This window comes from Gossypium hirsutum, chromosome D05 (assembly GCF_007990345.1).
Source record: "Gossypium hirsutum isolate 1008001.06 chromosome D05, Gossypium_hirsutum_v2.1, whole genome shotgun sequence".
Taxonomy (NCBI): domain Eukaryota; kingdom Viridiplantae; phylum Streptophyta; class Magnoliopsida; order Malvales; family Malvaceae; genus Gossypium; species Gossypium hirsutum.
This window is the reverse complement of record NC_053441.1, coordinates 23,749,624-23,774,416: the sequence shown is the minus strand read 5'-3', so window position 1 is coordinate 23,774,416 and position 24,793 is coordinate 23,749,624. Positions and strand designations below refer to the sequence as shown.

The 24,793-nt window shown below is 31.8% G+C and overlaps 3 protein-coding genes and 1 pseudogene across 9 annotated transcripts; 1 reads left to right on the top strand and 3 right to left on the bottom strand.

The window, feature by feature from the left end:
- Nucleotides 1–3,268: 3,268 nt before the first annotated feature.
- LOC107915271 (peroxidase 15-like) lies at nucleotides 3,269–4,631 on the top strand (annotated as a pseudogene).
- Nucleotides 4,632–5,581: 950 nt separating this feature from the next.
- LOC107914071 (cleavage stimulating factor 64) lies at nucleotides 5,582–12,205 on the bottom strand. 2 transcript variants are annotated; one of them, XM_016842804.2, is made up of 10 exons: nucleotides 11,807–12,205; nucleotides 11,539–11,617; nucleotides 11,148–11,322; nucleotides 10,103–10,136; nucleotides 9,788–10,020; nucleotides 9,628–9,705; nucleotides 9,050–9,085; nucleotides 8,463–8,951; nucleotides 7,634–7,882; nucleotides 5,582–6,170 (listed from the first exon to the last, which is right to left on the bottom strand). In XM_016842804.2, the coding sequence occupies exons 1-10, from the start codon at nucleotides 11,835–11,837 to the stop codon at nucleotides 6,018–6,020; spliced, it is 1,557 nt and encodes a 518-aa protein (XP_016698293.2). In that variant the 5' UTR covers nucleotides 11,838–12,205; the 3' UTR covers nucleotides 5,582–6,017. The 2 variants fall into 2 exon arrangements, with proteins under 2 accessions (XP_016698293.2, XP_040950340.1); XM_041094406.1 differs by having other exon boundaries at nucleotides 7,739–7,882; nucleotides 11,807–12,197.
- Nucleotides 12,206–13,220: 1,015 nt separating this feature from the next.
- LOC107914073 (GDSL esterase/lipase At3g27950) lies at nucleotides 13,221–15,945 on the bottom strand. Of its 3 annotated transcripts, none has more exons than XM_041094405.1 (5): nucleotides 14,827–15,945; nucleotides 14,446–14,649; nucleotides 14,034–14,254; nucleotides 13,700–13,970; nucleotides 13,221–13,610 (listed from the first exon to the last, which is right to left on the bottom strand). In XM_041094405.1, the coding sequence occupies exons 1-5, from the start codon at nucleotides 15,077–15,079 to the stop codon at nucleotides 13,363–13,365; spliced, it is 1,197 nt and encodes a 398-aa protein (XP_040950339.1). In that variant the 5' UTR covers nucleotides 15,080–15,945; the 3' UTR covers nucleotides 13,221–13,362. The 3 variants fall into 3 exon arrangements, with proteins under 3 accessions (XP_040950339.1, XP_016698298.1, XP_040950338.1); XM_016842809.2 differs by having other exon boundaries at nucleotides 14,079–14,254; nucleotides 14,827–15,771; XM_041094404.1 differs by having other exon boundaries at nucleotides 13,700–14,254.
- A 122-nt stretch (nucleotides 15,946–16,067) lies between these two features.
- Nucleotides 16,068–19,688, bottom strand: LOC107914072 (NAC domain-containing protein 17). 4 transcript variants are annotated; one of them, XM_041094403.1, is made up of 6 exons: nucleotides 19,178–19,688; nucleotides 18,299–18,576; nucleotides 17,519–18,205; nucleotides 17,303–17,416; nucleotides 17,074–17,227; nucleotides 16,068–16,720 (listed from the first exon to the last, which is right to left on the bottom strand). In XM_041094403.1, exons 1-6 carry the CDS (start codon nucleotides 19,374–19,376, stop codon nucleotides 16,374–16,376), a joined length of 1,779 nt encoding a protein of 592 aa, XP_040950337.1. In that variant the 5' UTR covers nucleotides 19,377–19,688; the 3' UTR covers nucleotides 16,068–16,373. The 4 variants fall into 4 exon arrangements, with proteins under 4 accessions (XP_040950337.1, XP_040950335.1, XP_040950336.1 ...); XM_041094401.1 differs by having other exon boundaries at nucleotides 17,303–18,205; XM_041094402.1 differs by having other exon boundaries at nucleotides 17,074–17,416; nucleotides 19,178–19,628.
- Between the last annotated feature and the right edge of the window lie 5,105 nt (nucleotides 19,689–24,793).

Below are 24,793 nucleotides of genomic sequence, written 5' to 3'. Positions count from 1 at the left end.
ACCTCTTTATAATCTTCTTGATAGCTCTAGCTGAGTGTACATTGGCATTAAAAAATAGAAAACTATCATCTATGAATAAGAGATGGGAGATTGTTGGACAAATCTTTCCGATCCTAATGCCTTGAATTTCCTAAACTGCCTCTACTTTTAAAAGCTGTTTTGACATAGCACGGTGATAATAAATGTCTTTGACGAAGCCCACATGGTTGGGTAGCAATATGAATAGTATATCATGTTGCGATATGTGGAAGTAGACTAATATTTTTATTTTTAAATACGACTATTTATTATTTTTTAGATTATAACTGTTATCTTATTTGGAATCCACAAAGCATCAAAATTTCTTTTGAATTAATAATTGATTTGAGAGAGAATATTTTAGGTTGATTACCATATAGTCATCGAGAATTTTGTAATATATTTACGGATGATTCTTTTCTTGAATTCATCAATTTGTGTTTGAAATACTGAAATGCAACGGGGCCGTGAAGATCTATCTTTGCGGAAGAAATAGATTTGAAATATCTTTAAAAAGATATCATTATAAACACAGTCGTTACTAGTTGATGGGAAGAATGAGGTTCAAAGTCTATGTTTTCATCACTTTAAATTTGGTTTGAAGATCATGTTTTCCACTTTTAAAGAATATCATATCATTATTATTATTGCTAAATATATCAATGCTTAATTTCAAATGTGTAGCAATTAATATATTAAGGTCCTTATATGTCTCCCTTCTTCTTTTTTCTATTTTCATCATTTAAATAGCAAAGAAATTTCATAAGCAATCTTAGTAATAAAAAACTCAAGGATTATCATTCAATATATTTAACATTTTTCAAATATAAAATATTTTTTTTTATTTCTTAAGGTATTTACTGAAACGAGCTAAATAACTAATCAATCATATTCTATAAATTCATTAATGAGGTAGATGCTGATTATGAATTTTAAAACTGATCCATAAAATTAATATAAGAATTTGTAAAAGTGAGAAATGTTCAAGTCAATTGCTCTTAGAAAGTAAGGTGTAGGGCAATCAGCATTAATTGAGAAGTGTCGAATATTAGATCCTCTTGAGCAATATTGTGAAGAAAATTTCTGCTTAAAGAAAAGTAAACATAGAAAGTTCATGTGTTTAGCACATCAGCCCTCCAGGTATGATACAGTCACCTGCCAAGTTGCATCAAACAAAAGTCTAACTATTACCTCTAATTTTATTAGTGGTACTTTTACTCCTAGCACCTTAAAATTCAATTCGATTAAAAAAATCAAATTTTGAGTTAATTGAATTGAGTTATTCGAGTCAACTCGAATAAGTAATTTTAGTTTTAAGTTCAAGCAATTCGAATAATATATTAGTATAAATATCCCTTTGATCCCTGTCAATTTTGAAAATGAGCAAATTCGTCTCTCTCTCAACAAAAATTTCAAAACAAAAAGTTCAAAATAATTTTTAAAATTCAAATTTTTTATAAAATTTCTAAAATTTATATTTTTAAAAATATTATAAAAAATTAAAGAATATAAAGAAATTTTTTTAAAATTAATAATTTTGGGCCTATATAAGTTAATTAATTATTCAAGTTTTTTTTATTATTTTGCTTTGAAAAAGTTTTCAAATATATATGGTTTCAAATTTATGTGCTATAATATGGAATTAATTATACTATACCAAAATTTTAATTTGACATGTTTAATTTTTTAATTTAACTCGAACAATTTCACTCGATTCGATTCGACTTGACTCAAATTTCATTTCACTCGACTCAATTCAAAAAAAATTCAAATCGAGTTAAGATAATAAAATAGGACTCGTCAACTTGATTAACTCAAAATTTTTTCATTCGATTCGATCGAACCCTCACCCCTAATTGCATGTTTAGACTTTATATTTTAGTTTGATCATATTTTTAATCTATGTAGTTTTTAAATTTTGAAATTTTAGTCTTAATCCAAAAGGCAGCCATTAAATTATATTATTTGCAAAATATCATGCAACAAACATATTATTACATGTTTAATGTCATATTAACTTACTATTTCAAAGCCGTATTATTTTAGTTAATAGATTTAAAGTTACGGTTTACGTCAAGATTCAAAATTTCAAAATTTGATATAAGTATAAGACTAAATATTAGAAAATTAGAAAATAAAGATTAGATCCACAACTTAAACGTAGTGTGAGACTAATAACAACATTTGACCTATCAAATTTAATTATTACCATTTAGTTCAAAACTAAAATTTTAAAATTCAAAAAGTGCAGAAATTAAAATTGATCAAATTAGGGCACGAGAACTAAACCTATAACTTACTCATGGTATAAGGACTAAATTTGACAGAATTAATATCTCTATAAAAAGGGACCCGGCCCAGAGAAAAAATATGGGGCCCGAGCCCGGCCCGGCTCGACCCTTTTTTAATTAAAATTTAAATTATTTTTTAATAAAATTAAAACTAATTGTTATTAAAATTAATTGTTAGTAAAATTATCAAATTATTAATTGTTAATTGTATTAATGGTTGTAACAAAATCTAACATTTGATTAGTAAAATTATCAAATTATTAATTGTAGTAATTGTATTAATTGTTAATTGAATTAATTGTATTAATTGTTGTAACAAAATCTAACATTTGATTAGTAAAATAAACTTGATGTTTTATTATTATTTTGTATTAATGGTTGTAACAAAATCTAGCATTTGATTAGTAAAACAAACTTGATGTTTTATTATTATTATTTTATTATTATTATTTTGTAACAAACTTGATCGTATTAATTGTTAGTAAGCTGAGTGGGTCTCTTTCTTTTAACTGGAGTTATGTATTATTAAACTCATACAATACATGGATTTATTTATTCCATTTCTATTTCTATTTTGATATTTCCTTTCTATTTCTTATTTATACATAAATTAGTTGGACAAATAAAAAAAAACTTAAAATAAAAAACTATTATAATTTAAAAATAAGGAAATGAAAGTAAATGAAACTTAAAATAAAAAACTATTAGTTAGATAAATTAGTTGGCCAATAAGGAAATGAAAGTAAATGAAACTTAAATAAAAAACTATTATATTTAAAATATATATATATTTAATATATTTTCGGGCCGAGCCCGAGCCAATTTGTCCGAGACCCGGCCCATTTTCTAAACGGGCCTCAATTTTTGCCCAAGCCCATATTTTATGGTATCTCTCACTCACAAATAATACAATATAGAATTTCAGCTTTATCAGCAGTCGAATGATGCCTTCATTCCGAATGACCACCACTTTTGTCGTCCTAGCTGGGATGATCCTTGGTGGATCCAAGGCTCAGCAGCTTATCCCCACATTTTATGGTAACACATGCCCTAACTTGACCACCATTGTTGGTGGGGTGCTTCAGCAGGCTGTCCAAAGTGACATCCGAATCGGTGCCACACTTATTCGAGCTCACTTTCACGACTGCATGGTCGATGTAAATGTTTTTCATGCATCCACTTTTTGACCCTTTCTTTTTCTTTTTCTTTTTTCAGACTCACTTATTTTTATCAATTGGTAACAATTTTTGTTTGAGCAGGGTTGTGATGGATCACTTTTGCTGGATAATGATGCTGCAAAAGGCATAGTGAAAAGGATGCAACCCCCAACCAGATGATTGATGTTGACATTGTTGATGACATCAAAACGGCTTTAGAGAATGCCTGCCCTGGTCTTGTATCCTGTGCTGATATTTTGGCACTCGGATCCCAAATTGGAGTTTCATTGGTACAATATATATGTATATATTCTTGTTAATTAATTAGTTATTATATTAATTATTTAATTTAATACTTGTAATGATTAATTCCAATTTCGAACTTGAAAGGCTGGTGGTCCAACATGGCAAGTGCCCCTTGGAAGACGAGACAGTAGGACGGCTAACCAAGATGGAACATCAGCAATCCCATCTCCTTTTGACGATTAATTTCAGCGTGTTGCAAAGAAAATTTAGAGATGTTGGACTAGATGATTCTACCGATCTGGTTGCATTATCAGGTAATTTAAGGATTTACTTTTGTCACCAACATTATTTGTACGTATGCAACTAGATCACACCATTTGGTTTATAGTTATAATAAACATTGCTTGCTAATTATTCTCAGGTGCACATACATTTGGCCGTGCTCAATGCCAAACTTTCAGCTGTCGTATCGGCACGGATCCAACTTTGGACCCTATGTTTTCCGACGTACTTGCACAAATATGTCCCCAAGGAGGGAACGGTAATGCCTTGGCAAATCTTGATTCATCAACTGCTGATGACTTTGACAACAACTACTACACAAACCTACAGAACAACCGCGGCCTTCTCCAAACTGATCAGTCATTGTTCTCGACCACCAACGCAAGCACGGTGGCCATTGTCAACAGGTTTGCCGGTAGCCAACGCGACTTCTTCGACGCCTTTGTTCAATCCATGATCAATATGGGAAACATAAGCCCATTGACAGGAAGCAATGGAGAGATCAGGACGAACTGCAGAAGGATCAACTAGAAGGATTCGGTTGAAGTATACAAGTTATATATTAAATAATGACTTAATATTTCCCAAATATTTCGTCAATTGTTTTGTGTCATAAGGGCAATGGAAAGTTTTGCTGCCCCTTTTCTATCATCAAAGTTGAAGTCTAGCCAAGTAATACTTATTTTATTTTTTTAATTTTAAGAGTGATTAAATTCTGTTTAAATATACTTGCGGAAGAAATGATCAAGATAAATACACTTTTCATTTAAGAAATGCCGGCTTGAATGCTTATGTGAAACTTTTTATCATTTTGACATGTAAGATAACTTTTTAAATGATATTATTTAACAAATAATTTTATTTAATATTTTTTTATGAAGACTAAGAGTCATTTATAAATTTATAGTATATATATATATATATTTTAATAAAGGATTGAATGTTAATATAGTGATGTTTCCTCTTTTATATAAAATATATAAATAAAACAATTAAAAAGATAGTTTATTCATAAACACTACCATTTTATCTATAATCCAGTTGTTGAGTAATTTCTTTATAAGGTTTTCTTTCACCCCTGGATAATAGAATCGATTATATTTTCCGAAGCATTTTTTTTAATCATTAGAAATTTCTGAAGTCTAAATTCAATTTAAAAATAGAAGAGTTTGCTATTTAAAAACAGACATAAGTAATTTTTTAACGAAGATTAGAAACAGTTTTATTTTATTTTGATTCCAAATTTAGGGTAATGCCTATAGTACCTCCTTTAAATTTTACCAATTCACCCGATCAACACCATGAATTTTACGGAAGATATTATTAATTTATCGGCTTTACTACATGCTTTATTTTTTAAATACGTTATTATTGTTATCATTATTATGAAGGAAAGAAAGAGAGAGGAGGTGAAAAAAAAGAGGAGCGAATGCATAATCATGTTACATTCATATTTTTTTGCTCATATTATATATGTTAATAATCTATTTTGTATATAAATTATTCTGGAAGGGTTAAATTACCAAGACTGCATATCATTGCTAAAATAGCTTAACAAGAGAGACACTCAAACACATACATCCAACATAATCCAACAATGAAAATGAAATTCAGAAAATTTTTAGCAAATCCCAAGTTTATCTTTCCAGGCTATAGAAAGAAGTTAAAAGAGAAGAAATCGCCTGTCCCCATGTAAACCACAGGCCAAGTTAAAGGCAAATAATACATCACTAACACTAACAAGTACTCCAGGGGCATAGAATGAGAAGATAAGACAAAATTTTCATTTCCATTTTTTTTCTTTTCCTTTTTCCTCTCACCGATTCTTTCATGTATTCAAGAAACAAGCTCATAATGTGACATCAATGAGACATGCTCATTTTCTAAACGTATCTAGAATAAATGGTAATTTTACAAGCACCGAGAATTTGAATGAACCCACAGCAGAGCACTTCTTCCAGAAAGTTTAAAAAATGATGGAAGATGACACTGTTGACAATAGTTGGTGTTGGAAGCCTACCTGCTATGATGGCTGCTGCATATGCTCTTGCCGAAGTGCCTGTTGGAGTTGAATGACCTGTTGACGTTGTTCAGGTGGCAATGAACTCAGCTGTTCTGGTGTTAGGTTTAACACCTGCTGCAGTAAGACGGACTCAACATCAGGTGCGAGCTGTGGCTGACATACAAACAATGGTGTGAATCGTGAGTTTCAAAATTATTGTCAAATCAACCACAAATTGCACAAACTATTCCAAAATTTTAAATAAATAAATAATGCTAAAGATTTCTCCTATAGGTAAGCAAAGAGTTTCACATTGGCCACTGTTGTGGTCAAAAGCCATATTGACAACTGGCAGAGAGATTGCATAAGCTTGTAAAACCATGCACCACGATTATAATAACTTGGTTATAGAAACTTACTGCAGGATTTTTTAAATGTCTACCAAACCAAATCATATCCCAGATGTCCATAACTGCCCTCCAATCAATTTGGTTTGTCAAGCAATTAAGCACGCATTTGGCTATTTATCACCGTACAAATTAGTTTCAAGATAGTATTATTTGAACCACACTACAAGGATAGGTACCTTCAGATTTTTGAGAATTGATGATCTAGGAATCAATTCAATTGTCCTTTAAACTAAAATTTACATCTAAGCTCTCACGCCACTACTATAGAAAATTTTCAAGTGCCAAAGATCAACTAGAGACTACTAATTTTTACCTTCCAAATAACTTGATCGGTGTTCACCTGACAGTCAACTATAACATGTACCAGTGATCAGCCATTTATGTATCCAATCACTCACAAAGATATACATTACAGTGAAAAACTACTGGAAAATCCTATTGTCTCAATCCAACCGTACTCAAAATATCAGATGTGCACAACTGAACAGTTAAACTTACTCTTGAAGAAGACTGCAAGCATTTACAAAGTCCTCCAGACCTAACTATAACCTTTAAATGTATTTCGGTAAAGATACTGAGACAAATCTTATCTCTGTTATTTGGTCAATAGTGAAAAGAAGAGAAGACAGAAGAAAATACCAACAACGTTTTTCCTTAACATAGAGACTTATGTTTAAAGGAAATTACAGATCAGATTTACATTTGATAACTAGACAAAGCACTAAACTTAATGGTATTAAATGCTAGCAAGTACTTCAAAAACTCTACATTCAATAGCAGGTTAAACTTTAATACGCTTTACTTCCCCATTCATTAGACACAACTAAAGCAGTACACATTCAAGTTTTTGGAACAATGAGACCAAAGAAATAGCTTAACATAGGATGACATCTAAATTACAACCCAGCCATTTTCTAAGTAAATCATTAGCAAGATGATATTCACTTCTCAATCAAGATGTCTGGGATATGTAATTTTTCATCACCGTTTCATATTAATATTTCTGGGAATTGCCAAAATGATTAAATAGATATCAGGAACTAAATCAATAAAAGATCATTTCAGGAACTATATTTCTTTTGCATGAAACCTATCTAATCCCTGCCATTGAAACTCTGAGAATGATCTTTCTGCCGTTAAGGCTGAAGCAATGATGCATGAGAAAATGAGCTCACAGCAAAGTATTATATAATTTAAAATGTGATATCACCATGTATAATACAGTACCTGAGAAATCTGCTTTTCAGCATATTGCACCTCTTGTGCTCTAGGTACTTGATTAACAGGTGCTGAATCAACACCAAATGTTTGCAATGTTTTAGATCCACTTACATTGGTCACATTCAACCCAACTGAGGAAGAACCGCTCTTTCCCCCATCTAATTTCACCATTTTTGGAGGCTGACTTATTGCTTCTGAATGATTTTGAACAATGTTTGATTTCTCCGCGATGCCAGGTGTTATTGAGGGACCAGGCTGTTTTTTTTTAAAAAGAAGTTAATATGAAATACTAGGACATTGAAAGAAATAAAAACCAGTGTTCTACTAATTTGAGAAAGATACAGCCTACTGCAACAAACTCAAAAAGATCACAAGAGAGAACTGGAATTTGTTTGCAGAAAGGGAAGGCAAAGAAGGGGGCAAGGATCCATCGATATGTTTTCAACAATAGGAAAGAGAAAATATAAGTTCAATGGAGACCACTCACCATCTTTTCAGTAATTTTTTTTCGCATGAGCATAAGAGAGATTTTCTTAAAACCTAACTTGAACTTAATATCTCTTGGCAGGATTTGACTGATTGAGTTTCAAAACAATGGAACTAACAATGTTTTATTATTAAATATTCAAAAGGCAACCTAAAAATACATGTGGAACTGTTAAATTATTAAACTTTTAAATTTAATAATTTGATGGTTTCTCCAAAAAAATTTTATATTAAAACAAATCAGAACACAATCTAAAGACGCATGCTTGTAGTTAACATAAACCATTGCTAAAACTTCTCTAGTGGCATGTCCTAGACTAGGTCAAGTTTGTGAAAGAAGCTTTTGCACCTGGAAGCTGGTATCTGATAAGGAAGGATGAGGCAGAGGAGCTGATTGCATGACAACATTTGGCGAGACCATCCGACTGCTGTGACTTAAATTAGCAGTTGCAAGCTGTCCTGAGTGCAGCAATGACGGCTGCAATTGCTGGTTCAAGGATGAAGAATTTGCTACCTGAATTTGTGGTCTAACAGAGGTGTTTAAAGAAGGAATTTTGGGAACTCCAGAATGTGCAGCAGCTGGTGGTAGAACATAATTGCTGGAATGTTGTGGAAGCTGTGTCCGAGGCTGCAAAGTTGATTGTAGGGTAGCGGAAACTTGGTTGCGAGCTAAAGAATTAAGAGGCACAGAAGCTATTTGACTTTGTACTTTAGGAATCAAGCCAGCCTGAACCATCGGAGAAAGAGTTTGTGCTGTTGGCTGCAGACTATGCTGGCCATCCTGTAATGGAATCTGTGCAGGTTGACCAAGAGGCTGTCTTATGTTTGGCATCTGCAACTGCAAAATTCAAAATAAAATTTTCTTTATGCAACAAAATTTCAAAGCACTGAACAAACAGCTAACTTTTTTTCTTTTTTTGAGACAATGAAACAAACCACTTGAGGGGTAACCATTCCAAGCATAATTTGAGCCTGAAAAGCAAAAGCAAAGGCAAAGAAGTAAGACAAATCTATATCTTTATCAAATAAAAGTTTCTTAAAACGTGTAAAACTTCTGTAAGGACAAAGAACACCTTTCTATTTTGATAGATTTTCTAACATCAAGGGTTTCATTGTTATAAAAATAAAGGACATAATTCAAGACCATGTGCTGAACTATCAACAACAGTTTGTGAAAAAATAAAAACTAAATTGCATAATAGTCATATGTAAAATGAACATGTCAGAAAACTAGCAGTAATAAATGATAACTTGAATGCTATGAAAAAATACATAACATTTCCTCGCAAAACACATTAGATGCATTCAAGAACTCTCTTCATGCAGCTTATAAACATAAAAGGTTTGAATTTATAACAATAAACTCATTTCCTTTTTGGAATTTGGAGTGTTTAAAGGACCATTTTTAATTAAGGGACACTAGATGAAAATATATGAGATATATATTAAATGTCTAAGATAAATATTATCTCTGCATAGTTTCTTTTAAAGAAACACCAAACAATGAAAAATACCTGAAAAATAGCTTTCAGCAACTGAGGTTTTGAAAGCAATAGCTCACGAGCTAGTTCCTTATTTTGTGTAGCCATTTTCTGTTGAGAGAAGACATGAAAGAATACAATTAATTAAAGGAGCAAAGCTCCGTATAACAGTATGTATTGCTCAAAGCTTTACCTTCAGCTCAGACATAATTTCATTCAACTGGTTCCTTGACATTCTGGCAAGATGGAGTGTTAGTGGGTCACTGGTTGGTACTGGCTGACTCGGCAAAGCATTTTGATTTTGCTGCACACCACCAAGAGCTTCAGCCATGAGAGCAGCAGCAGTTATAGCTGAATGGAGACCAATAGGCTGCAGGTGAAAAGATTCGCCGTGGACTGCTTGGCCTCCTAGTTGTTTTTGAGGGTCTGTGATGTGTCAGTTAAAAAGGGGCAAATCAGCTTTTATTCCTCAAAAAGAATATATTCTGAAAGAAACATAAATGCTAACCAAAGTTTGTTGCCAGTCCAGGTCCACCACGGCCCTGCAATAAAACAAAATTCACTGTTTAAGCTTATAAATAAAATCTAGTTTTGAAAAACCAAAATATCAAACCAAACAGAAGGAAGAAACCATTATATTGAAGAAATATAATCCAAAGCAGTAGGATAGTGCATGTACATGGGCTTTTGTTGCAATGGAATAAGCCTCAGTTACCACCAAGGTTATAGGCCAGAGAGTTAGATTGTCAGTATGAAGCATGATAGTAGATCTATCATCCAATAGAATGGTTCAAGCCAAATAACAAACTTTAAAAGTCTCTAAAATATTTAGCAAACATATCCTTGCAAGCACATCTTAACTATGCGTTTACATAAGCATAAAAAACTTTATCACAATTTGTATTTTCCTATAATTTCTGCGATGACAGTCTAATATAGAAGGCTGAAGGCTTGTCCTAGATATAATGATTAATCTCTCTTTCTTTCAGCAGGGATATGAATGTGGAGGCATTAGTCCATGACATCAAGTTCATTGCAGCTTTTTTGTCCTTTCTATCACTTTTTTTAAGAACTAGAATATATTACCTGATAAAATAATAAACATACAGGAATTCAAAATTAAAAACCTTATAAGCGTAACCTGAACTGCACCAAGTAATACATACACAAGAGCAAACATCTTTTTATATCATCCAACAGATCAAAGTAAATTTCATGCATGAGAGCCTAGGCATTAGCATAAAAATTGCATAGACCATCCATTAGCACCAATTCAGATGTATAGATATCACATAGGAAACATACTCTGCCAAGGTAACTGAAATTACACTTTAAAATACAGATATAAACAGTTTGGAATGGAGGGAAATTAGGTATTTGTAGGCTTAAATTAAATTAATCAATACTAAATAGCTACCTACATTGCCTGTGTCATCAAAACCAGTGTTCATATAATCACATCTAACCAATGTCACTGTGAGAAGAGAAACTATGACGGTGCTAAATTATCACCCTGATGAAAAAAATAAAAGATGCAGAAAAAAAGAGTACACCTGTTCTCGGTTTCGATCAGAGCCTTTGTCATTTTCAGCAAAATCAACTCGCAACTGCCGGCCATTGATCTCATAACCTTGAAGATTCCTTCGTGCACTTAGAGCTGTCTCCTCATCCTTGTATTCACAGAACCCATAACCTTTTGGTTTACCAGTTTCTCTATCAATAACCAATCTGAAATTAAGAGGGTTAATTAGAAATGAAGAACATTAATATATATATCTTCCAAAAAGCAATTTCATCTCAAATTAAGTTAACAAAGATTCTTAATGAAGATATTTTGTAGTGCATGCACCCAAACTAGTTTGCAAAGGGAGCTAGTATATATAAATGTTTCTATCTGCATGTTTAGTGAATGAGTGTGTAGGTTTTTTTCCCCATATTCCAAACCTGAAAGAAACAACTGGGCCAACCTCCCTGCAGATTTCTATAAGCTGTTCCTCAGTAGCATCATATGGTATATTCCCAACTGCCAACCAAAAAAATAAATACCAAATTTCACTAAATTCATTAAGAGGGAAAAAAAAGCCCTTCGAAATAACATCCATTAAAAAATGAAAACAAAAATAAAATCATGTGATTAGTTGTTAAAAAATTTCTCAGCAATTAAACAGAAAAGCAATCTAAAAAACCAGAAGCAAATCAGAGAGAGATTGACCGAAAACGCAGCGATGCTGAGAAGAGGCCATGAAGAGGGGGCTGGAAATCAATAGGAGAAGAAGGTGAAGTGGCGCTGCGGCTTCATCTTCTTCTTCCTTCACATCGCTCTTTCTCCTCCGCCTCTTTTCGAATTCAATGGGGGGACGCTAAATTGGTTTCTCCAAATATTTGGCTTTCGTTTTCTCTGTATTTTTCAGTCACGACAAAGTGAAGAAAAATGAAACAAGAACTTGATTTCTTCTTCTCTCTGTGAAATCTGAACGACAAAATTTCCAGCCAAAAGGAAATGAAGGCAGGCTGCTGCTTAATCACCTTTTCAGTAATTTTCGTTTTTTCAATTTTTGGAGGCTTTGCCTACTTTTTATTTGTTTTCTGTTTTTTTCTCCTAAAACAATAATGATTGTTTAATCATAAATAGTATTGGCGTTTAAATGCAAAAAGTAAATGGAATATAATTACGAGGAAGTTTTTTTTTTTTCAATAACCTCGTTATACATTTTTATTATGATTAAACATTCAGATTACAACATGTTTTAGCTTACTCAAATTTAGATTTTTTTAGATTAAAAATAATATTATACCAACCTGGTTAAAATTTAATGGGTAATTACAAAAAAATAATTAAATCGAATAATTTTATATTATCGTTATAAAATATAAATATTCTACGGCATGTGTATTAGAATAGAAATTAAATATTTAGAATACAAGTTTGTATTTAAAAATAAATTATACCGATATTTATTTAATTATTAAAAAGTTTTATTTTAGGCATCCAAAATAAAAATTAACAAATTAAGTAATCACCTTACCGTGACAGTTAAAAAAATAATATAATAATAAATTAAACTCTTAAATTTTACATATTATATCAATTTAGTCGTAATTTAAAAATGTTAACCCTTAAAATTTATAAATGTTCTCAATTTAATCCTAATTTAAAAAAATTCAAAGAAATATATAAAAATACATAAATATTTTCAAAACAATATAATAATAAATTTAAAAAGTATATAAAAATAAAAACATGATTGTTGACAAAAATAATATACAAAATTTTAAAATATATAAAAAAGATAATAATAAATTTAAATTTTATATAATATTAATATTAAATAATATAATATAATATTTTACTCTCTTTCTCACTATTCAGATTATACTTAGTTTAATCTATATTTCTTTAAATTTATAATATCTATTTTTTGAACTAAACATAATAATACTTTTATAACACTCATTCTATTCCACTTAACCAAACTAACGTTACGCTCATTCTATTTCAGTCGGCTCTATTTCAATATCATAGAATAATATTTCATTATAGTCTTATTCTATTGTAGCGTACAAAACATACCATAAAAGCACGAAAAAACTAGAATAGCTTCACAATTTTTGAACAATATTAATCATAAACGAAGGCACTTATTTCTCTAAAAGAAAAACACAAGAGTTTGATAATAACGCATATTAAGAGAAATATTTTTTTTATTTTGATTTTGTAAGACAACTACAGTTAAAATATTTAATTTGAAGCCTATTTTTAGCAACAACCTATGGTTGAGGCCGATGACAAGCCTTGTCGATAGAAACCGGGGGATCGGAGAAAAAGCCATTAAGTGTGCTATTTGCAACCCACAAGTTGGTTGCCTCTGTGAAGTGTATTCCATCCCAACTAATGTGCCTTGATGGGTACCTACATGAACTCCCATAAACTGTTCCATTAACTTTCTTCCCGCAATCAACATGGTGACCATGGTGTCCGTAGCTGCCACAGCAAAACGTTCGAGGATCTACGAATCCTGCAATCACCAAAACCATGGCAGTTAGACCACCATCACATTGCCAACCACTTTGATTGGTGTGAGTGTGACAACTTTCAGACAGTTACCTTGTTGTTTGGCGTCGCTAATGAGAGCATATTTGGCTGAATAGACATCGACGTAAGTGAAAGCCGCTGAAGGAAGTTGTGCCCTCAGCTGGGACACTTTGTCCCTAAGCTGCCTGTTGAACTCTTTAGCCATCTCATTTTGAGGCATCACACACCCGTTTCGGTCCACATTGTGAGCCTTTGGTTGGTACATCATAACACTGAAAGGCAAGCACCCTATTGGATCCATGTTATGTATCCAAAATATCCTGGCCCCTTCACTGTACAATACCTGGAACATAGACAAATGTAAGTAAATACTACTACTACTACTACTACTACTACTACTACAAACCGTGCATTTTTTGCAAGCCTCAAGAAGCATTCCATGTTTTCTTACATGGACTGCTTGGGAAAACAGGGTAAGCATATTGGGAATGGAAGCTCGAATTCTTCCTTTGGCTCGATGTTGAAGATAACCATACGCTAGGTCATTATGTCCAATATCCAATGTGTATATAGCTTTTGAGAAGTCATCAGGTCTTGGAAGATCAATACAGTGTGCTGCTATCTTTCCTGTATACCAACATTCACAAATTCAAATATTTCATTTCTTAGAGATACCAACCCCTCCATCATCACTCTGCCAGCTACCCAGTCCCCAAGGGTTTCGCGTGAATGGTCCACCCTGCCTACCCCACCTGTTCTCTACTATCTTTTATATGATAAAGTGCTTTATGTACAAAAATGCAGAGAAGAAGACTCACGGTTGAGGCAGAGTTGGTTGTAGAGAGCAGTTGTGCGAGCTTTGAAGTGTATGAATTGAGAAACTTGCGTTGCAAGGTTGAATGGGCCATATCCACACGCAGGTTGAATGCAAGACCCACCTGTTGCAAAATTAGCACCATGCCTGAAATTTGTCCCAATTGAGTCCAGGTAGGCACTGAGGTATGGTAATCCCAGATTCTCAGCTGCACAAGGTAATATAATAAGAAATTGTCAGTAATATATGAATTTACTAGTTCTACTTCTAATATAAGCTGCAAAGAGCCTAGCACTAGCCAACTGAGTTCGGGCAGATTCTTAGAAAAATTCAGGGATAATATCCATTTGCATCGTAGTGGGAATATAAGCAGCCAACTACTAACCTAAAAAATCAATGATGAGACGACCATCAGAAGCTCGTCCTGAAGGTTGCTTGAAGAAGGTTTGGCCATATGGTGATGGAATCTCAGCCACTGCCGCATTACAAGCCCCAGTGTCTGAATTAGAGTCCCCAAAGTTGTATATTGCAGGAAATCTGCATCTTTGCCAACCCCTCCCAATACTCGCCGGTATCATTAGTGCCACTAGTGTCAAAACAAAAAGGCCAGACAGAGAAAATAACCTCATAGACTCCATACTTGCCTTGCCAATAGCACCTTTACAATCTTATTATATTATAAAGTAAAAGCGGGATGTATGAGGCGTGGACTACATAAATAGAAAGATGAGGTCTTTATCCTTTAAGGAAGTTAAGATCGAAGTTGAGAAGTTTTATCTAGAGATATATATTATTGAGAGAACTCATTAAAGTAAGCATTGAAATTGGGATATAGAGGCATCCATCACGGATAAGTCCAAGGTGCCTGCCTCATCTCTTCCCTTCGTAAGCTGTGAAACGGGCTTAATTTAAGCAACTCTATTGAGTGGGAAATGCACCAAAATATTAAAGCTTTTACCTGCATCATGATACGTTAGTCAGACCGAATCAGGTCCTTTGCCCCATGTTGATTTACAAGCTTTATTTTGTCTGTTTTTTTACTCTGCTAAGATGTGTTTCCTTCTTTCTAAGTTATATTTGGAACAAAATAATATGATATGCCACGCAGCTTTGGAGTTATAATTACCGGCGATTACCGCGGATCAAAAGCAAGAACCCAAGGACTACAACTACAAGATTTATTCAATAACCAAGATATACGTCTCAATAAATTATTTTAAATTAGCCCCCACATCTAGAAATACTTTCATGGAACAGATCAAATAGAAGTGTCATTTTATGCCCAAACCTTAATTACCTTTATTATTATCACTATCATCATTTAAAGTTATTTATATTAATATTTTTATAATTTTAAATCAAATTAAAATAATTTTTATTATTGACTTACAGTTCGAGCTAAATCAGACCCATCCAAATGTTTTACCTCCCGTTCAAGACAAGACCTTTACAGGCCAAACCAACTGATCCGACCTAAACCAAACATAATATCTCCTATATTTCTCGAGGCAGGACACCAGATCTCTATCAATTACAGACAATTAACGTCTCTTCCCCAAGGATGCCATGCCATATCCAAACAATTTAATTACCTATGTTAAAGATAAAGATGCTGTATCATAGTAGTTAGCTGGCCGCGCATGGCAGCAAAATTTGCTTGACTGACTGCTTCAGTTCATACTTTCCCCTTGTCAAAAACAGAGAGGAGATTTCAACATGATAACTAAATATAAATACGGTATTTACGACACACAAGGACGCCTACTACAAAGAAATTTCAAGGTACCTATTATGCTTTCCTTCTGCTAACACTTCTTCCTGAGACATTAAAAACTATTTAATTTAATGACAAATTTGGACTTCACTATGCAACAATTTCACCAACTTCCCAGTAGAACATAACTAACAAAACTTCCCACTTACATTATATCTTCACGAGGAGATCGAACTCCTTACGACCCTAACCATCCCTATCAGAAACCATAATATGGCACACAATGCACCTAAAATAGAAAAGAAAAAGAACCCCTTACTCCTGCTTCTCCTCCGAGCAGTTGTGCCACCATTGACTATCAACGCATTGGTGTTTCTAACATTCATTCTCAACCTACTGAAGCTAGACATTCGCTCAAAGGCTCGGTTTACCGAAGGACTCTCAGATGCAGAAGCAGGAGTAGTAGGTATTGAATCCACAAATGACCACATTGCAGTAGAAAATCGGCTTGCACCCTCGCCGTTTTTGTCACCCTCATCTTGATTATTACCATTGTACACCAAACCTAAAGACGACCAAAATAACCATATATAAGCAAAATTATACAGTAAAGCAGTAAAGGAGTGACTAGCTTTTCCAATGACAAAAAAGTAGTTGAATATTTGCATTCTAATCACTAGAAGTGACTATAAATGAAAATAGTCGTATCAGAAGAGCTCTTGAAGCAGGCTCAAATTTCATTTTTAAGAAAGGCTTTTTGCCATGTGGACTTTTGGCATGTCTACCAAACCAACCATTTCATCAAGAACTTTGCAAGGAGAGGCTAAGACAACAACTTTGTCCAAAAAAAAAAAACAGTTCAGTGAATGCAAGATAATTTCACAAATGAATGCACGTTGATTTCCGCACGTGTTCTACCTGAACTTGAAGAGGCATTCCCAAGATTCGATCCTGATGGAGTAAAGACATCACCACTCTGATCATTTATCCAAATTGAACCATTGATCTGATCCATTTGGAGCTGTCGCTCCATCTCGTTTCCAAAAGATTGGAATGGCAAATGGTAATCCACCTGATCCACAGTTGAATTGGGTAACAATTGCTGATCCATCATGTTATTTGCAGAGGAATGAAATTGATAACCGACCTGATTTAATATACCATCCTCGAAGGCATTCAATTGAGGCTGATTATCACCGATTGTATTCAATTGAGACTGCACCTGTTGATTATTCCCAAAGGCATTCGATTGAAGCTGCAACTGCTCATCAACACCAGTGCCATTCAATTGGAACTGTAGTTCTTGATCCATATGATTGGTATTTGATTGGTGTTGCAATTGCGGTTCCAATGGGTAACTTACCTGATTTATCATATTTTCAGTATATGAGAATGGAACTATTCCTTGTTCAATAGGTCCAATGTCCTGTAGAAACATTGCAGCATCATGGTAGAGATCAAATTCTCCCAGTCCATCCCAGTCATTGAACTGCAGCCCATTCTCCACAGGTTTCTCAACATTGGAGGTGAGATCATCAATTTCCAGGAAGTCCTCTTCACATATTTGTGGAATTTGTTCAAATTGATCAGAAACAGATGCGTCCTCAGGTGCCTCTTGCAACTGCAAACGAGATGTAGGTGACTGGGAGAGTTCAAAGCTTGCATGGTCATGTACAACCTCAACTGGCTTAGGAAGGAGTACATCCCTTGGAGATGTGTCCAGCAAAGTACTTTGTATCTCTTCTTCACCAGCAAGCCGAGGCAATATATTGTCAAAATGAGCTTGTGGCTGGGGAAGTGCAGGCTCAGCAGCGAATTGCCTCATAAACTCTTCAATATCATTCAATGGCGATTGAATTTGATTTTTAGCTTTTTCGACGTCATCAGGAAAGGCCTCATTTGGTTGTTTGACAGGGGTGATTACATCTACCGCTTTACTAGCATATTCCTCATCAGCCCATTCTTCCTCTTTAAATGGTGCCCCATACTGCTCTCCGTTTTTAGGGCCAGGTCCACTTTTTTTGTACAACTTATAAAGAGCATAATAGTCCTGAAATGCAAAAGAGAAACAGAGAAATAATAAAAAGAAATATACAGGACTAAAACTAGAAAAGTTTCTTGGCAAACTTCTTCAGCCGCATACCTTTACATTCTGGCATCTCTTGAGCTCCTCTTCATCAAGGGTATACTCATGCATCACCCAATCAGTTCGCTCACCAATAGGTGCACGCCCTCTGTAGAAAACCAACGTTTTCTTGACTCCAACTGTCCGAGAATTACAGGTAACAGTACGATCCTTTCCTGTTGCCTTCCAATACCCGTGACCAGTTGCCCTGTTTGACCTTGCTGCATTAGGATATTTCCTGTCTCTTGGACTGAAGAAGAACCATTGTCTATCTCCAGACTTCAGTATTGATTTTGCTGTATAACATATTTTTCGCTCATTAGACAGCCGCTAATACAACAAATAAAGCAAAATCGGAAAGTAGAAACCAACAAACGTTAGCTACTGCTTAAAGTTTTTCAAACAAGCAATCCATCTAAAAGACAAATAGAATCAAGAGCCTCGAATCGGAACAAAAACAAACCAATGTTTTAACGAATCATTGAGACATCTGAAAACCCCATTGGTTAATCTGATTTAAGGACTATGGAGCCTGAATAAATCATATAGGCCAATAGTTCCATCATAAAAATTCATACAAACAAACAGTAGATTTATTGCACAAACCAAAGTCAACGTAATCCAAGGATGTTCTAAAATGAATAAGGAAAAAAATGAAGAGATAAAAACAGCAATTTCAACATACAAAAACGAATAGCCACATATTCTTCACAATACAAACCCATACGATAAACAAAACAATAACAGATAAAATCAAAACAAACCCACAAAAAAAAAAGCAATTTAATAAAAGGGAAAAAAGTCAACGGATATATTTGCTCAATTATCAGTTAAACTAAACATGTAGCCAATAATCAAATAATAATTTGAGGGTTAGAAAAAGAAAGAAAACTTTACCAGGCAACTCCTCAGGATCCCACTTGTAAACATCAGTTTCCCTTATGATATCAAGCTTGAGCTTTCTTCCACAGATCTTTCTCTTTAAATAATAAAGAACCAGCTCTTCGTCAGTTGGGTGAAACCTAAACCCCGGTGGCCACACTTGATCCTCGCCAAAACATGAACCAGTCGTCGCAGCTTTCGCCGCCACTGTCATCTCTCTTGATGATAAAAAAATTCTCTTTTTTTTCTTTATGATAAAAAAAAAAGCTTTCTCAACAAGAAAGCAAAAATTGATTTCAAAACAAACTTTATTTCACATGATTTAGAATTAGAGAAAAATATATATTATATTAAAAAAAGAACTGGAGCAAATTTGGGGGTTGGGTAGAAAAAATAAAAAAGAGAGCTGCAGTCAAAGAAGAAAATTCGGAAGGAGACTTAATGGACCAAGGCGTTTTCCATAAGAAAAAGAAGAGATTAGGTTATAAAAGAACCGAACTAATACTAATTCGAACAAGTCTCCGTTACGTGGAAACTTCCTTCCATTGAAAATATAATATGTGACGTAATGGTGCGTGAATTAAGTTATATGTTAAAAAAATTTATTACTAGTCAATTACGATTAAGTTCATCCAACTATCGTTGAAAATTGTAATTTTTTAGAATTAAGTAATAAAAAAAAGTTATAATTTAGTAAATTCTTAATAAGTTTAAATTTATTTAAAATCATATTTTCTTAGACCGATAACAATATCAATACTAATTGATTTATTCAAATATTAAAATTAAATTAACTAATTCTCATAACAAAACAATCATGAAAAAAAACTTAACTAAAAATGGTAAATTACACAGTATTAACTAAAAATGGTAAATTACACAGCATGTTCCCCAAATACTTAAATTTCTTTTTTGATCACCAACTTTTTAAAACTTTCAAATAGTTACTTGATTAATTGAGTTTGGTTTTATTTTTTTCATTTCCGTTAAGTGTAGTTTAGTTTTTTACGAAAGAGTGAGGTGGTAGTTTAAAAATCGATATAATAATAGATTTAGCTATCAACTTTTACATGTGTCAATTTAGTCATAAATTTTAAAAAGTAACACTTAACATTTACATATTATCTCAATTTGATCCTAATTCTATAAAATTCAATATATAATACATAAATATTTTCAAAAAAGTTATATTAAAATTTAAAACATTTTATTTTTTTTCAATTATATTATAATTCTATAAAAATATTTATTTTATATATAATTTTTAGAATTAGGACAAAATTGAGACAATATGTAAACATTAACAGTTAAATTTTTAAAAATTTATGACTAAATTGACACATCGTGTTAAATTTGATGGGAAAATATGTTATTATACCAATTTTTGAACTATCACATCAGGCCCCATCTAATGCTTAATAGCACTTAACAAAATAAACAAACCAAATTAGTTCAGTACCCATTTTGAAAGTTTTAAAAATTGGGTTATCAAACAAAAAACTTAAGCATAGTTGGGTTACTTGCTTGTATTGTTTACCCAAAAAATCATGAAAGAAAAAAAATTAAAAATTAAAATACTCCACTCCTAAGCCATTAAAGTATGCAAGAAAAAGCTCATTCCACTATTAAAAAATAAATAAAATATTAAAAAATATATTCTTAATTAATATTTTATAATTAAATTTAAATTTAAAAATACTTTTTAATATTTAAATTGAAACTGGATCGTAAAAATTTTTATCCAAGTTAAGCTTTTTGACAAAAAAATATAATTATATAAATTTTCTCCATTATATTTTCATTTATATGCATTTTTTTCTTTGTTAATTTTCCTAAAATAATGTAATAAGGAATGTTTAAAAAAAACATGCTATAATTTTGAATAATAATAATAAATAAAACTAACGAAACAAAATTAAAACAGAAAACATAAATGTTTAAGTTAAAACTTTCACTCGCCTCTAATATCTCTACGGCAAATATAACATGAAAGGGAAGAAAGGATATTTTATTTTATTCTACTTTTCAATTAGAAAGAGAACAAACGTACTTTGATTGAACTTGTAGGAGAAATTAATATTTAGAAATTATGATTTTCCCCATAGTGAAGTCTACTTTGCACTTATTTATATTATAAATCGATAAAAATATAGTTCAGTGTCGATTTCCTCGAATCTTGACACATGTAGAAATGAGAATCAGTATATCTGATAGAAGTAAGATCTCCTCCGAAATACACAAGCATATTATCTCTCGTTCTCCATAAATACTTGAGTATATGCTTAACTATTTGTCAGTGTCTTGGTTCTGGACTCGGCTAATATCGACTTATCGACCCCACTACAAGACAGATATCTACATGTGTGCATATACATGAGACTTCCTACAGCCGAAGCATAAGAAACCATTCTCATGTTCTCTCTTTCTTCCGTTGCCCAAGAATAGTCCTCTAAAAAAAGATGAAATCCCGACACAAAGAGTTGATTTCCCTTCTTCAAATCGGTCATTGCATAACGCTCCAATATCTTATATATGTATGAAGCCTGAGACAGTGTTATCACTTTATTCTTTCGATTCCTTACGATTCGAATGCCTAGAATAAAATTAGTTTCTCTAAGTCCTTCATGTTAAACTATTGGGTTAACCGCAATTTAATTGATAACAATGTCCCTACATCATGAGTAGAATGTCATCGACATATAGGACGAGAAATACCACATTCATCCCCTAAACGTTTATAAACACAAGGTTCATCTACGCTTTGCTCAAACCCAAAACTCTTGATCACTTTATCAAATCATTGATTCCATGAGTGAGATGTTTGCTTAAGCTCATATATAGATTTAAGCAATTTATGCTTGTTTCCTTTAGCTATATATTTGGTGGGTTACATCATATAGATGCTCTCTTCAAAATAGTTATTCAAAAACGTTGTCTTGACATCAATTTGTCAGATCTCGTAATCGAGAGTCGCCACAATATGGATAACAATATGCGGGTTGACTTAAGCATAGCAACCAGAAAGACGGATTCCTGAGTATAACATTTTACTACAAGTCTAACATTTATACTTGAAGCCTAAAGATACCTTAAAACAAAAAAGATAAATAATATCACTATAAAATTCTATCTTAGGTAAATCAAAATAATAAGATAAACAAAATCAAAGTTCAAGTGATAGATAATTTTAGGTATTAATTTATGGGTTAAGGTTTTTTTTTAAGAACTTAAAAAAATTCAACGGTTTACTACTACTTTGACTAACGGAGATACCAACTTGAGAAAAAAAATAGTTTAGATACTACTTGTGATTAAAAAAAATTTGAAGTAGAAAAGGGGATAATTTAAATGATGATTTGTGGGTTAAGTTTTTTTTTTCTTAAAGGATTCTAATTTTTTAGAAAATATAATTTTAATATCATTCAAGTACAATTTACATACTCACCCACACTACTAAATTATCACATTGGATATACCTACAGCAACATCCCAGGATTGGTCAATAAATCTAATTCTGGGATTCTACTGTATGTTTTCTTATATCACTCTTTTGTACAATAGCAAACCTAAATAGTTTTTAATACTCCGCTTATTGAGGTCTTAAAAATGGTTTTCATGAGATGGGAAGTTTGTTGTGATTCCTTTGAAAATAAAGCATGTTTTAAATGGTGATTCAACTTTCTTCCAATAATTTGGTTGGTCACCTGAAAAGAATCTAATATTTAAAGTGAATTTGGATGAGCGGTGTATTTACTTATGTTTAGCGTAAAAATAGCGGCGGCAATGAGATTAGATACTGTAGTATAAAATAAAAAGGAAGCTAAACGTACTGCACCAAAATTAATCGTCCATCCAAAGAGGTGGATTAAGGTAACACTAGTTGAATTCATACTGAACAAGTGTTTGATAATAATTTTAAGCGCTGCTTCATTCATGTCAAGAGATATTATTTTTTATACTTTGTGAATCTCTAACATCTCCTCGTTAGTTTTTAAAAATTTGAATTATAAAATTTTAGATTAATTATTTAAGTATAGAAAGATAATTTTAAATAAAATACAATTATTTTATATATTTTATACTCTCTTTTTTCTTTTTTCTTTTTTTTATGTTAATTTGTGTGTAGATGTCTTACTGAATTGGATAGCAACTCCTCATCCACCGATTAAGTTTAAATTTTAAATCTTGCATCTATTTTTGGGTGTTCGGTAATAAATTTAATTGTAATTTTAAAATGGTATAATGATTTTTTTGACTCTTCGATTTTTTAAAAAATGTTATTTAACTCTCTAGTTAATTTTTCGTCTCTTTTAGCTTTTGAACTTGTATTTTTTGTCAAATTAAATTAAAATATATTTTTATATTTTTAAATAATTTCAATGATTTTTAATTTTTTTAATTTTAAAATTTTAAAAAATTAAGTAAATGCTGATATGTCATCCATAAGACAATCCACGTATATGCCACATTAGCAAAGTTAACAAATATTAGTTTTTCCATCTATTCTAGGATGATTTGATAGAAAACGTAAGTTTAATGGCTAAAATAATTGAAAATTTAATGAATGACTAAAATAATTTATTTTTTTTAATTTGGAGGGCAAAATAAATTATGTCATTTGATTTTTTTTTCAATTAAAATATTAGTACTCACGCACCCACAGTAGAGCTATACACGCTACATCCGCAAAGAGCTGCCCAAATAAAGTTCTACCATTGCTCTCAAACCCTAGGTGGCTTTTGTAGATGACTTTTGAAATTTGAACTTTAATAAATTGATAAAATACAATTTTATTTATACATATGTAAAATAAACGTCCCATATTTACTTGACCCTATTATATTTTATTTATATAAAATTTTTAAAAAAATATTTATTGGGATGAGCGTTCGATTAAATTGAGTTTAATCGAGTAAAAAAATTTCAAGTTAATTGAGTTAACGAGTCCTATTTTATCATCCTAACTTGATTTGAATTTTTTTTCAAATCGAATCAAGTGTTGAAATTCGAGTCAAGTCAAATCAAGTGAAATCGTTCGAATTAAATTAAAAAAGTTAAACATGTCAAATTAAAATCTTATTACAATATAATTAATTACACCGTAGGATGAGTAGAGCACATAAATTTGAAACCATATATATTTAAAAACTTTTTCAAAGCAAAATAATAATAATAAACAAGATATTTTAGTGTAATAAACTTGAATTAGTAATTAACTTATTTAAATCTCAAAAATTATTATTTTATAAAATTTTTAAAATTTTAACTTTCTTTATATATTCTTTAGAATTTTTTTAAAAATTTATAATTTTTTTAAAAATATAAATTTTATAATTTTTTATAAATATTTTGAATTTTAAAAATTATTTTGTATTTTTTTAGAGAGAGACCAATGTACTCATTTTCAAAATTAATAGGGACCGAAGGGTATTTACACCAATCAGTTATTCGAATTGTAAAGCTCAACTTGACTCGAACTCGAAACTCGAATAATTCAAATAATTCAAATAACTTAATTCAATTAACTCAAAATTAAAAAAAATAGATTTTTTCGAATTGACTTTTACTTAATTAGTAAAGAATATTAAGATGAAATAACAATTTACATTTTATTTATAAAATATTTAAATA

Coding starts and splice junctions, on each gene's coding strand:
- LOC107914072 (XM_041094400.1), bottom strand. CDS start 19,376: ATGACAGTGGCGGCGAAAGCTGCGACGACTGGTTCATGTTTTGGCGAG. Junction 18,206..18,298: donor AGAGATGCCAGAATGTAAAG/GTATGCGGCTGA, acceptor TTTGCATTTCAG/GACTATTATGCTCTTTATAA. Junction 16,721..17,073: donor GAATGCCTCTTCAAGTTCAG/GTAGAACACGTG, acceptor GGTCGTCTTTAG/GTTTGGTGTACAATGGTAAT.
- LOC107914071 (XM_016842804.2), bottom strand. CDS start 11,837: ATGGCCTCTTCTCAGCATCGCTGCGTTTTCG. Junction 11,323..11,538: donor GGCCCAGTTGTTTCTTTCAG/GTTTGGAATATG, acceptor TCTTAATTTCAG/ATTGGTTATTGATAGAGAAA. Junction 8,952..9,049: donor GAATGGTTACCCCTCAAGTG/GTTTGTTTCATT, acceptor TGAATTTTGCAG/TTGCAGATGCCAAACATAAG.
- LOC107914073 (XM_041094404.1), bottom strand. CDS start 15,079: ATGGAGTCTATGAGGTTATTTTCTCTGTCTGGCCTTTTTGTTTTGACA. Junction 14,255..14,445: donor CAACCAACTCTGCCTCAACC/GTGAGTCTTCTT, acceptor GTTGGTATACAG/GAAAGATAGCAGCACACTGT. Junction 13,611..13,699: donor TAGCGACGCCAAACAACAAG/GTAACTGTCTGA, acceptor TGGTGATTGCAG/GATTCGTAGATCCTCGAACG.